Source organism: Coenobita brevimanus, chromosome 8, assembly GCF_032717465.1.
Source record: "Coenobita brevimanus isolate Jiangsu-jjx chromosome 8, ASM3271746v2, whole genome shotgun sequence".
NCBI lineage: Eukaryota > Metazoa > Arthropoda > Malacostraca > Decapoda > Coenobitidae > Coenobita > Coenobita brevimanus.
In genome coordinates, this window is record NC_136961.1 from 49,641,983 (window position 1) to 49,654,595 (window position 12,613).

At 41.1% G+C, this 12,613-nt stretch overlaps 1 protein-coding gene across 1 annotated transcript in view; it reads left to right on the forward strand.

Moving 5' to 3' along the window:
- The first annotated feature begins 4,397 nt into the window (after nt 1–4,397).
- Nucleotides 4,398–12,613, forward strand: part of LOC145408019 (uncharacterized) — a 113,820-nt gene continuing 105,604 nt past the window's right edge. Inside the window, exon 1 of the mRNA XM_080278822.1 lies at nt 4,398–4,446. Coding sequence (XP_080134948.1) covers nt 4,398–4,446 — 49 coding nt within the window. The remainder of the gene's footprint in view (nt 4,447–12,613) is intronic.

Genomic DNA, 12,613 nt, shown 5'->3' on the forward strand with positions numbered 1-12,613 from the left:
ACAAAAACAAGAACAGGGTCAACAAAAAGAAGAACAGGGCCAGCAAAAGCGAGAACAGCGTCAGCAATAACAAGAACTCTAGCAAAAAAGGCACAAGAACAACAAGAACACTAAGATAAAATAACAGTAAATACAAGAACAAGAAAACAGCAAAGGAGAAAAAAAATGTAGAGAGACAACTAGAAGAACTTGTTGAGGAAAAAGGTAAACACTGAATTAAACAAGACCTGGACACGTGAAAAAAATCCGGAGCATCTTAAGTAACTGATAAACAATGAAGAGAATGAAACGCGTGTAAATCGAAACGCGTGAAGATAACCGAGGCAAGTGAAGACAATGGAACCAGCTGAAGAAGAAAATAGGCGAGGCAAAACGGAAACACGCTGGGACAACTGAAACACATGAAGGCAAATGAAACACGCGAAGAGAACCGAGACACACGAATAACAACTGAAACACACGAGGACAACTGAAACACGCGAGGACAGCTGAAAACAAAGTACGCGGTGAGGAAAGTGAATCGTGGAATGGGAAGAGGAAATTTGTAAGTCGAGGAGAAGTATGGACCAGCTCCACCTCCCCCACCTCCCCCCTACCTCACCCTTCCCCTGCCTCCCCCAAGGCTGGCAGAGGAGGCACACGGGGCGTCATCCCCTTCACTGCCGTCTGTTCTGCCGCATCCCGGACCGTCCCAGGGAGAAGGTTAGTCAAGTCCCTGTTTATGATGAAAGAATTGACAGCCACCCTGGAGAGAGTCACGGTCTTCTGTCCACTGTTTACCCTTCAAAGTCAGACAGCCACGGCCTTCTATCTACTGTTTACCCCTCAGAATCAGATAGCCTCTGTATTCTGTCCACCGTCTGCCAGAGGGATGCAGACAGAGAGCGACTTCTATCACCTGTTTACTCCGAGAAGGTGGAAGGCAGAGAGAGGGTTATTCATGCCACACTGTGTTGCAGAAGGACAGGTGGCATCACTCCGGCCTATCCCAGCGCGAGCGAGACCTTGCACCTTCTTTCCACCGTCTATCCAAGAGAGACAGAAAGCCATGCGATCTATCCTAGAGAAATAGACGCCCCTGGTATTCTATCCAGCGTATATCAAGGAGGAGGCGATAGTTGTAAAGCATCCAGTATCGTTCACCCAATACCCACATCCACCCACACCCGTCCCACAACTATCCACACTCAGGTCATCCACCACAATGGGGGATGGACGACGAGTGAAGGGAACTTGAGAGGGACAGCAGACGAATTGAGAACCCCGGCTGAGATGGATCTGAGAGGGACGAGTGACGAGCTGAGAGGACAAAGTGACGAAAACCAGGGGGACCTCAGAGGGACGCTTGATAACCACATGAGAAGGCCGAGTGAGAGGGACCTAAGTAACGCAGTGGAGAGGGATTTGAGAGGGACGACTGCGGACTCTAGAGGGACGAATGAAGAGGATACGAGAGGGACGATGGAGGAAGATCAGGTACGGACGAGTGGTGACGATCCGGACGAGGTGGACGCAAATGAAGACGATCTAACTGAAGAAGAACTGGAGGAGGAAGACATAATCATAGACATTGAGACGATTGATCCCACACCAGACCTGCCCCACCCACTCCCCACCCACCACCTCTCAAACCACGCCCACGACCCCCTAGTCCCCCGCCCACCCAGCGAGGAAGAGGTGATTCTGTCAGGTAAGTCACAGACACACACACACACACACAGATCTATGGATGTATACATGAGTCACGTGTTCGAATCCACTCAATAATTGACAGAAAAAACATCTAAAAAACATAATCTTTTTTACACATAACCCGGCCAGTCTCTCTCTTAAAATATATAAATTAGATGGTGATTATATTATGATCATCATTATTATTATTATTATTATTATTATTTTTATTATTATCATCATCATCAACATAACCATTATCATCATCTTTACCATTATCATCATCAGCATAACCGTTATCATCAACATTATCATTAGTTCTTTCCTCAATGTTCACCAGCTATTTGTTACATTGTCTTTGTTTTCCAAAATGGCATGGTTGTGTGAAATATTAAAGAATGTGACGTGATTTTCTGTGCGTGTGTGTGGTTTGGTAGTAGGCATTTGTGTGCTTTAGGGAGAAAGAGTGTGATGTGGTAGAGTGCAGTGTGGTAATGTGTGTCGTGTGATGTGGATGTGTATGGTGGGGTGTGGTGTGGTAGTGTGTGGTATGGCAGTGCATATGTGGCAGTGTGTGGTATGGCAGCGTGGTTGGATAAAGTGGTAGGATAGTATGAAATATGAATCAGTATGAGGTAAGACAGCTAAAATATAACACCAAACATCATCAGATCATAGCAAGAAATATTCCCTATCCATCAAAAGCCATGAAAAACAAAACAAAAATCTCAGCATCTATAATATACTAGTAATTATAGCCAAGAAAATAAGTACAGCCCTCATTATCAGCCTGTAATTAAGGGCTAATGATAGAGGGGGCATCACGTGTCATAGGAATCAGTGGAAATTCAAGACTTTTTCTATAATTCTAAGTTATTATCAGTGAACATAAGAGTAAGTTATAATGAATACTTTAATTGTGGTTGAGAATAATTGATGTGGTGATATGGAGAGGTGTAGGGGAGACATGAAGAGAATTCGCTTTGAATATTGTAAACGTTAGATGGTTTTAGTGCTCATGAGAGAGAGAGAGAGAGAGAGTAATTAAAATCCATCACGCTTTCGTCTTGTCCTCCCGCATACTTCAGACGGTTTCCTTCAGTTCGTAAAATTTCATCCCGCAACCAAACGGTTAACCTCCTTCACTACGATTTCTTACAATTTATTCTTAGCTTTCTTTCTGTAGGGGTTTTGTGGTCTTCATTAACCCTCTTCAGACGTCTCCCCCTAAATCTAAAATCGTCTGAGGATGGGAAGGGCAAAGCCTAATACGTTATCGGGGTGAAGGGACTGCGATTTTACGTCTTAACCTCTTCAGTACTATAACCTAATTTTTATTTTATTTTGGCAACCTTCAGACGATTTTATTAAGTCAGGGGAACGTTTGATTCTCTCTCTCCAGTTCCAGTAGTCTAGCAGAGGGGTTATAAAATCGTTTGGAAATTTAAAAATGAAAATTAAAAACTATAATGAAAGATACGTCATCTGAGTGAAGGAATGAAAACGCAGTATACAAAAATAAGTCGGTAAGGAAGAGGTGCTAGGAAGTCTATAATCGGCGAGAATAGCAAACTAGTCTGTGCAGTTGGCCTAAAATTGCCATTTCTCATCTTCAATATAACAGACGATTAACACTACAGCCAACTATAATGCTAGTCACGAGGAATTGCTACGAAGAGGATGTCAAACCGTTGTATTGTCCTATTCTGCCTTTGAGTTAAATTGGAGTGCAAAAGGAAAAAAAATCCGCTAGGTTAGGGTGGAGGAAGTATAAGTAGCCGTATAGCCTTCGTAGCACTTCTTCCTTAGCGATTTATTTGGCATATTACACTTAAATATCCCCTGCCGTATTGTCTATCTTGTTAACATCGACTTCGCATCACTACATTCCAAGAGACTACCAGCGTGTCCTAGTCAGAAATAAGTAGCTAAGGAGGAGGTGATAGGGAGCATCCCTAACCAACGATTTCGGCCTAGACGTTAACCCATTCCAGAACATCATTCTTATTTTACTGATGCCGCACGATACACCCTGAGAGTGTATCTGATGACTGAAGGCTGCATCTAACTCATTCAGGTCTACACGCGTTCCCAAAGCTGAGTTGAAGTTTGGTAGTAGGATGGCAAAAACAATGCATGACATACTCAGGATGAAGGTGTTTAAGAGAGCTTACATCCTCCCTCAATGACAGCCGGGAGCGCTCTGAATATGCACCCGGCCCGCTATCAAAACTCTTTAAAATGATAATCAGGCCCGCTGTAATTTGTGGGCGGAGTGTGAGGGGCGGCGTGGATTGGGCAAGACGCTGAGGGTGGGCGGGGCGTGATGCAGTGGGTGGAGTCGGCTGGGGAGATGCGGGCGAGGCGGCAACGGGCGGACCAGTTCTTAGGGAGACGCCATCCCTTGTGGACGCTGCGTGTACGCCGTGTTTTAGTTCCCCGCGCACGCAGGCTCAGACCCCACACCATACTTTTAACCGTGCTGAGCGAAGGTGCTGGAAATCTCCCTCCTCCCCCTCCCCTGATCTGGAACTCGCTAGCGGGAGCCGAACGTTGAATATTCAGTTTGAGCGGTGATTTGCATTTTTGGTGGTTGCTAGACTGAATTCGGTGTCCGCCTAACGGCCTTTAAAAAACGGCCATAACGACTTTTTTCAATCGTGTGGTGCTGATGTTATGACGTCAGGGAGGTCAGCGGAAGAGTCAAGAGAGTCAGCACAGTGAAGATGGCTCTCATTATGTGGCCTCGCAACGTGGACAGCAGCCAGCTCACAGGTAAGGGCGGACAAGTCGACGGGATTTGCACTCCTGTTTTCGCGACCCTGTGGATATTACTTATTACATTTTCTTCACTATATATTACCCATTAGCCCTATTTTCACCCATATCATCACCACGTACGTATTTTCTCCTCATTTTCTGTGCTCGTGGGTGCCAATTCCCGCTAATCTCTTTCGCCCATTCATAATTTCCGACTACATTAAATTCTTCACATCTTTCAATATTTTTCCAGTACTTCCCCTTCATATTATCACCGCGTGCGTATTTCCTCCCCATTCTGTATCTCCATCGCTGCCCATTCCGGTTAATCTCAATTTCCTAATCCTAATGTCTGGTCGTATTAAATTCTTATGCCCTTTCAATCTTTGTCATCCCAACTTTTTCCCCTCACCACCCTTTCCCCTTGTTTCCCCTCCCCTGGGTGTGTTATTACCCATCATTTTCCCCTTTTCCCCTCGTCTCCTTCCCCTCATCCCATATCTCCTTTCCTTATAGATTTTTACTTAATTTCTTCAAACACTATTTACCTTTTTTCCCCCTTGCGTTTCTTCTCATATATTTTAATCGTTTCTATTTTCTCCCAGCCTCGTAACATTTTCAATTTCATTCTCACTAGCTGTGGTTTTGTTGATTCTCTTTCTTTTCTTTCTCCTTCCCTTTCCCATTCTCTGTCCCCTTACTCTAAATTATATAGCTATTATTTTTCTGCATTATCTCTTTCTACCCTAGCTTAGTAACTTTATCCTTATCAATTTCTTCATCATTAATTTCTTGTTATATTTTTCTCTCCTCTCCTCCTCTTTTCCTACCTTCCTCCCTTACTCTGATTTCTGGTTCAGTAATTTTTCCTTTTCTCAAATGCCTATTAATTTTCACCCTGTCAGTGTGGTCTTTGTTTTTCTCTCTCTCCCTCCTCTCCTCTCTTCCCTCTCTCTTCTCTCCTTATTTTCTTTCGATCTCGGCTCCTTCCTCCTCTTGCATTGTATTTTATTTTTCTTTTCCAGCCTATTATTATTTTAGTTTTATTCTTGGATTATAACAGGACTATTCCCTTCTTCCCGCTTCTCCTCTCGCCTCCCATCCCCCTATTTCCTTCCTTCTTCCGTCCCCCTCTTTTTCCCCATTTCCAGTTTCCCTTATTTCGTACAGCTCGTAATTTTTTTTTGCAATATTAACCCCGCCATGGTCGTGTCAGCTGTAATAATATTTAATTTTTGCCTCCCACTAGATTTTTCTCTCATTAAAGATTTTGGGTATAGGAACTTGAGGGTGTTTTTTTATAGTCTTTTTTAACTTTTTTTTCTCTCATCTCACTTCCTCGTATATTTATTATTTTCTTACCCCCTATTTATCCCTCTATTTTTTCTTTCATCTTTCCCCTATTTCCCTCTTCATTCTTTCAGTTTTTACCTGTTATTACTTCAATTTTTTCCTTCCCTGTTTTCTTCTTTCCTTAATTTCCTCTCCACCCCTTATGTAATTTACCTCTATAACACCTTTTTCCCTTACCTTACTTCCTTTTTCGTTATCAGTGTCTTCTCGTAATATTTACTGAAATCTTATTCTGGTAAATATGCATGTTTTAACGAGCCGCATTTTTAAAGATTATTATTTTTGTTAAAACTAATTTCCTTACCCAGCCTTCCCTCATGTCTTTCATCTTCCTCCCCTTCTTTCTTGTCATGTCGTTTTTCCTTCCCACCTTCTATGCCTTTTTTTTCCCTCTCATCTTCCCTGTCTTTCCTTCCATCATCTTTTCCTCAATTTTCCCTCCCCTTCCAGGCCTACATTTCCCCCCCCCCTTTTCCCTTTGCATGTTAGCCTCTTCAGCCCGAGGACGTCACTTAATTCTGGCCACATTCAGACGGTTTAACTCCACGGTTTTATTAGGGTGACTGGTTTTCGAACTGAAGGGGTTAGATACAGCCTTCATTAACTTTTTTTTTCTCCCAGACTGAATAAAATCGATTGATAATAAGAATAAAGTAAAAAAAATATATATATACGAGTTGAAGGGGTTCTCTCCATATCTCCCCTCTTGCTTTCCTCTTATTTTCCCCTCCATAGCATCATTTCCTCCCTATATTAACTCTGGCTTCTGGGATATAGACTTGTACCCACCATGAGAGGGGTAAGGATGACAGTGCAGTACTTAAGTCAGGGTCCTGTGGCTTATGCTCCGTTGGACAAGAATCCTGTGGTATTACAAGACTTGTCCTGACCGTGAGAGGGTTCATGGCGACTATATTAACTCAGATTCCTGTGACTCATTCTCTGTTGAATATAATCGTCTGGGTTGAATAGAATGCTAGAGTTGTCCCCATCATGGGAATGGTAGAGGTAGTAATGTAGCGTTAATTCTCAGGCCTCCTTCACTCTACTGAAAATCGTCTGACCTTAGCGGGTTAAGAATACTAGGGTTGGCCCGACTGTGAGAGGGTTCATAGTGACGGTGAAGATGCCTGCTGAATAAAATCGTCTGGTATTAAGGAATTATGCCAAAATTGTTCAGGTCGTGGGATTTATGTAATGTTTTTGTCATCTTTCTTTTTTTTTTCTTTTTACAATGTTCACCCCTTATTTTACGTCCTTGTATTTTCCCCACCCCGCACTTCCTCTCCTTATCAGTTTCTTTTCCGTCTCTCCAGTTAATATTCCTTCCCTTTTCCCCTCTCCTCTCGTTTCCCTCCACTGCGTCTTATATCCAGTTTTCTCCTGTTCTCATCTTTCCCTAAATGATTTACTTTATATCTCGAGTCGCCTATTTTTTTCCTCCTTCCTTATTTTCCCGTATTTTCTTTATTTCCCATTTTTTATTTTCCCCCTATTTTCTTTTGCTTCCTTCATTCTTCAGTTGCTCCGTTGCCTCATCCAATTTTCCATTCTTTTTAATTCTTTTCCTTCCTCCTGATTTCGTTCCCATTCCCCTTTCTTCCTCTCCCCCTGTTAGCCCATTTCCTTCGCTTCCCCAGCCTATTTCCTCTTCCTTCCCCCTCCCCTCTCTGTCTCTTCTCTCTTTTATTACTCTTCAAAATATCATCACTGTTTCCCTCTTTCTTCCATTCTCATATCAAACTCATACCTGCCTCTCCAACCTGTTTTTCTCTCATTTCCTCTTCCCTTTCTCCCTTGTTTCCTTTATTATCCCATTCTTCCCTCTGTTTCTCTACATCTCTGTCAGCTTATTTCTCCTCTCCCTTTTTTCTGAAGATTTTGCATTCCGTACTTTATCCCCTTTCTTTTCCATTATCTTTTATCTTCACGAGTCTGTTTTTCTATTCCTTTTTTCACTTTTATTCCTTTCTTCCTCTTTTCCCCCTACCCATAATATCTCGTTCCTTCATTTCCCAGTTCTACTTTTCCGCACGTTGCTTGCTTCTCTGCTTCTATGGCCTGTTTTCCGTTCATTTTCTCTTCTCTTGCCTTCCCATTATTTCGCCAGTTTTTCCCAGTCTTCCTTATCTCTTATCGGCTTCTTTCCCAGTCTGTTATTCCCTCCTTTTCCCCAGCGTATCTCCCCATCTTTTTCCTTTTCTTCCTTTCCCCATTGCAATATTTTCTTCAACGTATTTCCCATTTTCTCTCTTCCTTTCCCCATATCAGTCTCCTCCCCAACCCATTTTCTCCCCCTTTCCCTATTCTTCCAGTCTCGTATCAGTTTCTTCCCCAGCCTATTTTTCCCCTTCTTTTCCTCTCTTTTCCCTTCCCCATGTCAGTCTCATTCCCAGTTCATATTCCCCCTTTTCCCCTTTCTTTCAGTCCCCATATTAATTTCTTCCCCAGCCTGTTTTTCCCCTCCTTTCCCCTCTCTGCGTCTCCCCATATCACTTTCTTCCCCAGCCTTTTTTTTCCCCTCCTTTTTTTCCCTCTTTCCCTCCCCTCGGGCCCCTCCCTGCCACGTGCTCGGGTTCACAGGTCAATATTACCGTTTTGTTCAGTTTTGTCCGCCCGTTTCAAACTTTCAAAACGGCTCCCGAAATTAGCGTTGTTTTTGACTCCCCCCCCTTTTCAATTTCCATTTCTTTTAGTGAATTATTTATCCCTTCAGCCCGAGGACGCATTTTGTTTGATTTTGGCTAACCGTAGATTATTTGATTCAGCTGAGGAATGATTATATTAAGCTGAAGAGGTTAACGAACGCTTGCTATATCCCTCACTACCAGACGCTTTCTCTATCTATCTATTGCCAGACGCCTTAATCTCGTAAGGGGTGGCCACAAACAAGTCGCCTCCATGTTGCCCTGTCCCCCACCATGTCACTGCCCTCCCCCCAGCTCACCCCCCCCTCTCATATAGCTCTCCACTCCATCCCTCGATCTCGTCATCTGCCTCCACCTCACTCACATACACTCCTCGTTAGTTTATCATGGTGAAATGGTATGAGGGAGGGTGATGTGTAGTGGGAGGAGGGGTCGTTGCTGAGTAGGGACAGAAAGCCGTGTGAGATGTAGTGATCTAGAATTAGGTTATGGATCTATTTTGTTAATGTGTAGACTGCTTTTGTAGGCTAGGCTGGAGTGTGTATGAGGGAGGGCTGTGTATCGTGGGAGAGTCGTCGATGAGTAGGAACAGAGGGCAGTTTTCTGGGTGGCACAGGAGACCGCAGCACATTCTCTTCAGCGATGCATTTTGCCTGTTATACCGTTTCGTCATTTTGTACCTTAATGGGACCCAGTATTAGAAAAACGAAAAAGAAATATCTGGTTGTAAGAGGCATAATAAACAGCTAAGAAAAATGTGTTAGGAAGCTTACTTTGTCAATTAGAATACGGTCCAGAAATGCATTGGGATATCTTGCCAAGGGCACCCCTCTATGGATGCGGCGTCAGGCAGTAGTTAGATTAATATATTAGGTATTATGACCAAAAAGGATTAAGGACTAAATATTAATAGACTAGAAAATTTTGAAATCTTATGTACCTGTCAGTGATTAGCCAAATAATTGAAATCTGTGTGTAACTGAAACTAGAAATCCGGTACTTTGAAAACACTAGGAAAAAATTATATATTGATTATTGTGCAATTGTGTAAATAAATAAATAATGGTAAATCCTTGACGTGTGTGTGTGTGTGTGTGTGTGTGTGTGTGTGTGTGTGTGTGTGTGTGTGTGTGTTATCTAGAATGGCTCAAAGTGTCCTACCTAAACAGGGTATTTGAGATAAGATTATGAGCGTGTGTTGAAATACCCGGTACGCATACCACTTTTATCAAGGAAATACTCCATGAAGTTTTTAACCATTAACTCATTTACGGATGTCAACTATGCCACGTTCTAAGAAAAAACTACTTATTTTTATTAATTTATATTTAAGGACTATGAACTACATTAGCTTTTTCTTCGGGTAGGCTAATTATGTACCATTATCAACTATGCTAACTTTTAATTGGCTCAGAGTATCTAGCAACATGTTAGCAGTTATCGACTATGCTAGAAATTTAACTAAGATGGCAATTTAAGCTACAGATATCGAGTTTGCCAGCTCATGTTCGCCCATATAGTTTTTGAAAATAATTCCATGCACTGAAGAGGTTCCTTTCGATCCTTCTGACTTTGAAATTGAGATGTCCATTATTGATTATCGACAGTTGTGAGGAAATGGTCGTAAGCGTCAATTTGGCAACTGAAAATCTGTTTATTATTATTATTATCATTATTATTATTATTAGTAGTAGTAGTAGTAGTAGTAGTAGTAGTAGTGGTAGTGGTGGTGGTGGTAGTAGGATGGTAGTAGTAGTACCGGTAGCTATTTTTTTTTATTTTTTTATGGGATGGTCAGTAACAGAGGCTCGGTCGAGAAAGTGTATTAAGCGAAACCGAAAATAGTGTATAGTGTATGTGTAGTTAAGGTGTAGAAGACATTAACTCTAGCACCTCTTCCTTACCTGTAACACCTTATTTCCGCATCCGGTACGCTGATATTCTTGTATGTGAGTATTGAGGTGAAATAAACTGCATAAATCGCTGAGGAAGAGGCGTCGAGAAAATAAATCGCTGAGGAAGAGGTGTCAAGAAATAAATCGCTGAGGAAGTGTAAAAAAATTAATCGCCCAGGAAAAAGTGTTAAGGAAAAAAAATGCCGACAAGATTACGACCCAGCGAATGAGGTGTTGGGAAGGCTAATTTGCATATCCGGTGTTTTTTATGTGGGTGTTTTTTCATGCGCAGTCAGAACGCCTCACCTGTTTGTTCCGGTGTTTTATTACGCTATTACGTGATTGACTAGTGAGTTAATTTTGGCGTGTGTTTTTTAGTGATGTATTGATGGTGTATTTTGCCTTTTTGTTTTACTGATAGCTGTAGTTATTTGCACACAATTTTCAAGTCATATTTGGTGACGATAAGATTTGTGTGTGTGTGTGTGTGTGTGTGTGTGTGTGTGTGTGTGTGTGTGTGTGTGTGTGTGTGTGAAATTTGTATATACTTTGCGTTCATTATTTTAATTTTTTGCTTGACGTCTTTACTCCGTTGTTATTTTATCTATTATGTAATTTTGAGTTTAATATTTCTCCCAGTGTTTCTTTCATTCATTTTTATTATGTATAGTGTTTTTTTTACGCATTGTTATTTTTGGTTTATTTCTAGTTTATTGAATGTTTATATCGATTAGTAGCTTGTTTTATCTTTACTTACTGGATAGAGGAGTTTATTTTTCCTTTATTTAGCGGTATTGCCATTTTATATATTATAATTTTTACTTGTTATCACCGGTAGTTTCCTTCTGTGATTTTTATTTTAAGATTTGGTTTATTCTGCGAGTTTATTTTTCGAGTTCGTGATTGTTTGGTTATTGCTTTATTCTTATCAGTTATTTTGAGTTAGATTTTTGGTGATTTTTGGCAGTTTGGGGATTATAATAGTTTTTTTTTTTTTCTGGTTCAGTTTTATGATTTCTGAAAGATTTTGTCATTGCCAGTGTGTAAGTTACCGTGACGACGTGTGTGTGTGTGTGTGTGTGTGTGTGTGTGTGTGTGTGTGTGTGTGTGTGTGTGTGTATGTGTGTGGTGGTCTAGTGGGTTCAGTCGCCCTAACCGTATGTGGTCAACAAGGGTTTACATCTGAGGAATAGTTGGGGTTCATTGCTTACATAATATCTTACCTCTCAGGGAACAGAGACTAGTCACTAACCTTAAATGTCTGGTTTCCCTTGTCCCAAGCCCCTACGCTCTTGATGAGGCCATAAAGGAACAGATACAGTAGGTAGGTAGGTAGGTAGGTAGGTCTGTAGATAGGTAAGTAGGTAGGCAGATGGCTTCGGGATCTTACCCACCTTATTTGTTACGGTGAAAAAGGGGTTGGGATGATGATGATGATGATGTTGATGTTGATGTGAAATTCATATCGTGAGATGTGATGGGATATATTTAATCTCTTCAATACCAGGACGCTTTATATTTACTCCTGCTATCTCCAGACGATTTTGAGGGAGAATATTTGAACTGGAGGGGTTAGGTAATAGTCTTCAGTAACCCTTTCACTACTGGCGATGCTTCTTTGGGATAAAATCGTCTGACGGTAGCTGAGAAAATCGTCCTTGGGCTGAATGGGTTGATAATAATAATAATAATAATGATAATGATAATAATGATAGTAATAATGAGATGAGAATCTTATGGAAATTAATTGTGTGGTAACAGAAATGAAAGTACCGGTACAGGTGAAGATATACTGTATATTGTACAGGTTTTGTTATTATTATTATTATTACGGCACATAATAATAATAATAATAATAATAATAATAATAATAATAATAATAATAATAATTCAATAAGAAATACCCGGTAGTATTACTACTTATACTATTGCTACCATCACTACCGGTATTATTATTATTAATATTATTATAAAAATAAAGACTAGTTGAGTGAATTATAGTTTTATATAATTACCGGTATATTTTATAATTATTTAAAGTTAATTAGCCTGTAGTATTTTTTTTTAAAGTGATCTACGATTATTAGGCCTATGATAAACTGCCTAATTACTTTGGCGCAGGGAGGGAGTATGTACGAGAGAGAGAGTGACTTGGAGTGGTGATAGAGGGGCGTGGAGCCATTGACCACATTGGATGAACTCTGGGATTAGGCGATTGGCATTAGATCAAGTTTAAGATAGATAGATAGGTCCCGGTAGATAAATGGCTAGGTCCCTCTAGACATA